Source organism: Penaeus monodon, chromosome 2, assembly GCF_015228065.2.
Source record: "Penaeus monodon isolate SGIC_2016 chromosome 2, NSTDA_Pmon_1, whole genome shotgun sequence".
Lineage (NCBI taxonomy): Eukaryota > Metazoa > Arthropoda > Malacostraca > Decapoda > Penaeidae > Penaeus > Penaeus monodon.
Genome location: NC_051387.1, coordinates 17,628,243 through 17,633,242, shown reverse-complemented (window position 1 = coordinate 17,633,242; position 5,000 = coordinate 17,628,243). Strand labels below are relative to the sequence as shown.

The 5,000-nt window shown below is 35.3% G+C and overlaps 1 protein-coding gene across 1 annotated transcript in view; it reads right to left on the bottom strand.

Moving 5' to 3' along the window:
- Positions 1-994: 994 nt before the first annotated feature.
- Positions 995-5,000, bottom strand: part of LOC119581376 (cullin-associated NEDD8-dissociated protein 1-like) — a 23,325-nt gene continuing 19,319 nt past the window's right edge. Inside the window, exons 17-20 of the mRNA XM_037929700.1 lie at positions 4,127-4,384; positions 3,770-3,958; positions 3,267-3,511; positions 995-3,108 (exon numbers count right to left, since the gene is read on the bottom strand). Of these exons, the coding sequence (XP_037785628.1) occupies positions 2,838-3,108; positions 3,267-3,511; positions 3,770-3,958; positions 4,127-4,384 (963 nt within the window). The 3' untranslated portion in view covers positions 995-2,837. The remainder of the gene's footprint in view (positions 3,109-3,266; positions 3,512-3,769; positions 3,959-4,126; positions 4,385-5,000) is intronic.

Here is a 5,000-nt window from a genome sequence, read left to right as displayed (position 1 = left end):
GAGAGAGAGAGCGGGAGGAAGTGAGAGAGAGAGAGAGAGAGAGAGAGAGAGAGAGAAATGACTGAATTGACAAGATATTTGAATAAATGAAAAACATAAGCTACAGACGAGATCTCTCATGCATAATAACTGCATATCAGTCTGACCAGTTGTAAGCAGCAAATTCGTACCTCTTCTGCTCGGTACAATGCTGCATCTCGCAATCCTGGAAGCTAATTGGTTGCAGTTGACAAACCCGAGCTAGCACCACCTGGTGCAAAGGCGAATAGCGAAAATAAACTTGCACGCTCATTATGTATGACGCCATTAAATGGTTTGCGTTTTCGTGAGCCGAAGAGCAACTGATATCAATCTATATTAGTTGAATCGGGGCGTTTACCTGTTAAGACTTTTCATTCCAATCCATCCCACTTAGATAAATCTGTGAATTCTCTTAATTCTCAAATCATATATGTATATGTATTCAAATAGACGGATAGATAGACAGACAGGCAACCAGATTAATAGATAAATATATAAATATACATCCTACAGATATTGATATAGAGATGTATAAATAGACAGATTCGTCCATATTTTTCCATCTGTAAAGCTATGGCTATCAGATTTTGACTTGTTACCAAAAGTTACCTCGTTTAATCCGCCACGGCCATGCAGTCACTACTGGCAAGTTGGTTAAGCAATAGCTGGAAGTTTGTGTTGTATATGAAACATATATCCTGTACTTTTTTCTCTTTTTACTTTTACAGTACTGAGCTTTCAAAAATAAATTGCAGTTCCAATATATATAAAATAAGGTATAGGCAAAACACTATAAAATCTAAAATCAAAGCATAAAAAAGTAAATTACAATTTTCATTGTCAATGTGAGGAAACCGATGGAGTATATTCACACATTAGCAATTTAGTGATATTCAAACATTTTTCTCTACATCACAGTCAATAATAAGCCTTTTTCTGCTCGTTTGTTTGCGGTGGTGAATAATGAAAAAAATACATTTTGAAAGTTCATACTATATTACAAGTAATAAATCTAGATATAAACAGACCGATTACCAACATGAAACAGAGAAGCTGGTTGGAAATTGTGGGTCTGCAGAAAAGATAATTTATGGGTTAAGAAAATAATAATAAATAAAAAAAACAACATTATACAGCCAAAATAACAATAGTATTAATTGTGATTATTAAAAAAATATGAATATTATCATGACAAAATCAGGGACTGAAGTAGTATACCAAACACAATATAGCATGCTGTTAACTCTAAGGGCCACAGAAACAGTTTTTTATATAAAACACAAAAAAAAAATCATAACTGTGAGCATTTGACTATCCGAAAATCCAAAAAAAGACTTTTTTTTTTCTTTTTTTTACTAGCTGCAGTAATGCCCAAGAGTCAGTCCTGATTGTCAATGAAGTGATGAAAAAGAAAAAGAAAAAATAATTTGGGAAGCAACACTTTTGGACATTGCAAAGGAACCTCCAAAGTGAATGACTTTCATCTACGCCTAGAAACTGTGGGTCTGATTACAAAGTGCGCCAACCTCTTCCAACTGTCTGAACCCAGAAGCAAAATTTTCACTGGAGCTATCTGCACTTTTATTCATATACTGTGCTCTAGAAGCGTCTTTTCATATCAGATTGGATTAAAGCACGCTGCACTGTGCCATTCTTTACAATGTACTTGCCTCAAGATGGGAGAGAAATGGGCTAAAATAATTCCTTTTCAAAGCAACCTTTTTCTTTTAAGAGGTTTGTAATCAGATGCACATTCCTAGGTCCTTATCAAATACAGGCTGACACTGAATACAGATTTTTCTCCTTTTTTTAATGAAAAAATTAAATACATAAATCTTTAAAAATACATGACAAAACAAAAGTTACCAGTGTATAATATAATAAAAAGAAAAGACAAAATGAACATACAAAAGGAAATTCTACAGACATCCTAGAGCACAGCAAGCTGGGAAATGCCTCATCACAGGTTTAATTAAATATCTTTTATTCCTTTTTTTCTTTCCTTCCTTTTCACACTTCTATCCAATAGCCATGGAACCATTTGCTTTCTAAATATAAAAAAGAATAGGAAAAAACGACACAAAATGTAACAAATCACAGAAGATCTCAAGCCTTCACAAAACACGTTGTCCTGTTTTCTAACAGACACAAGCCGCACCCTTTTGGACTTGGAACCGTCACTGGGCTAAAAATGTGAAAACGTACTGAGAGCTCAACATATCATATCAAACAGAACCAAGTGAACTGCTAAATCCCATCTGATTATAAATTAAAAAAGAAAGAGAAAAAAGAAAGATACAAGCAGATGGTATTAAATACTGAGTAAATTGCCAACAAGGCTGGTTTCAACACAAAATAAAAAAGAATTAATGAGAAGATGAAGAAGAAGAAGAAGAAGAAGAAAAAAAAAAAATCTGACAGATGAACCTAAATCACCTCAGATTATATTATCACTATAAAAGAATCACCAGCAAGGCTGCATTAGATTCCTTCTTGCTTGATAAACAAAACTTTACACATCCCATTCAGTGTGGATCCACAACTAGTTATACATACAATATTATCTTTTATCTCTCTCTCTCTTTTATATTTTTTTTTTTGCTTTTATTTTTGTTTCATTTCAGTCAGGATTCATTATGAATGACACACCATACTGCATGCATACAAGTTGTCTCATTCAACTTGTACAGAGGTTTCAAGAGTTGAATGGAATATAGCTCTTCATATTGCATTCAAGTGGCTTTGTATGTGTAGTTAAAAACCTATGCTGATTTTGATCCATTATGAACAGCCCCTTATGCACACATTAGTTTTATTCAGCTTAAATCCATCATGGCATCGTGAGTGGGGCATGCGTCTCGCTGAATCGACTCAAATAATGACTGCAGTTCGGGTGTGGACTTGATGTGAGCAACGAAATCTGACAACTGTGGGTTCTTGTCGGCATCTGGGATTGTGAGAAGGGCGGCCACAGCTCTCATAGCCGATCGCTTTAGCTCATCCTGCTTCTCGTACTCTTGCTTCACTGAATTGGCTTTGACCCTTGTGGTTACTGTTGTGCGCAGTGGTTCGACTAATCGTTCAAGTCTGGTTTACGAAAAGAGACATTATTAGCAGTGAATGCAAATTTCTAAATATAAGAAAAAAATATCATCAAATATCTTCTCCCACTGTAAAAAAAAATCTAATTACTCAAAAGTTTAAACAAAGTAATAAATACAATCACATTCAATACATTTCCTTACCTCTGTAAGACAGCCTGGGGACAAAGATGGGCTAGCCTTGTAAGCATAAGATACGTCAGCATCTTTATATCATAATGGTCACGCAGACCTCCTTCCACATGTTCCAAGAATACGTAAATGTCGATGCGATCCAAGCATGTCTCCAGGAGTGTGTACATACATTCAAATGCAGCCTTCCTGATGTCTAAACCATCGTCAACTGTGTGTTTGAAAGGTCCCATTTCGACTTCCCGTATAAGTTCTTTCTGTGGTGCCAGAGAAATTTTTGGATAATGCTTGAAATGCAATATTTGGGCTAAACGTACTATCAATACTAATATAAAAATAAAAGATAAATCAGCCATTGCTCTAAAAAAATACAGGAAATAGTCATTCTTTTATACAAAGAATACATTTATTACTGAGTTAACATACAAATACCTATGCTTGTTAAGCCGTCAAAGTTCTCAAATACTCTCAAATAAAATCACTTTGAAGCAACCTTAAATACCTGACACACTTACCCTAACTTTCGTCTCATTGTAAAGCTGTGGGAGAATGGTGTCAAGAAGATCCCGAACAAGAGAAGGTTTGTTGTGTGCTGCAGAATTGAATGCAACTAAGGCTACACGACGGACATTTAGGTCTGGGTCCTGTAGTGTTGACAGGAAGTCACCAATGCTATGGCGAAGCAGGCTGTCAATGGCTGTGGGCTGGAATAAGAAAAAATGTATTTAGATAATAATAATAGAAATAATTATAAAATGTATCCACAACAATACCTCAAAAAGTGTTCACTGGAAAGAGAGTGCTCTCCAAAAATATATTCAACCTTCAACAGGGTTTGCCCATAAACCTCTGTCATGAGGTAACACACATACTTGATCTGAAATGGTGAACTTGATGGCTGTAACAATGGTTGTTCTCATCATAGGGGAGTCAGTCTTCAGGGATTCTTGCAGCTTGGGCAGTAGAGCAGATGGGTTGATGAGGGTAAGTTTTCCCAAGCACTCGGCAACAACATTACGTGTTCCCTCTTCTACACACTCTGTGTGTCTGAAGAGCTGTGCCCATATGTCATTGACAAAGCCTTGTAACACCTTGACACCCTCTGCACTCTTACTCTGTAGGCTGATGATCTGGAAAAGAACAAATATGTTCCTTAATAAACATCATGAAAAATGGTCTATTTACACATACATCCTTAATTACAGATGAAATATATATGTCCCCCCCCCCCCCCCCACACACACAGAGCTAGTGTCGGCATACAAGTTGACATTTGAAACCTATTAATATCAAAACAAAACCACGGGCCTGGTGAGGGGAAAACATGTGAAACTGCCTGCCTAACACTAAATATACACCTCTTCCCTTAAGTCTCACAGCCGGCCTCAATTATTTCCTACTGAAATCTCATATTTGGTAAGTCTACTTAACATAGGGTATATAATAATATCAATGTCTAAACTCATAAGGTATGTTAGATTTGTTAATGTATGGCTAGGCTGCTTTACTGTGTTAGAAATCACTTGCAACTAAAGTGTTTTGGAAAAAAGGTTTCTTAGTATAGCTTATGATACTGCAGGGGTCAACTTATGCAGTGGCCTGACTTGTACATGGTTATTAAACATCCATCATGGCATTGTGTACTTACATATATATATATATATATATATATATATATATATATATATATATATATATATATATATATATATATATATATTATATATATTATAATATATATTATAA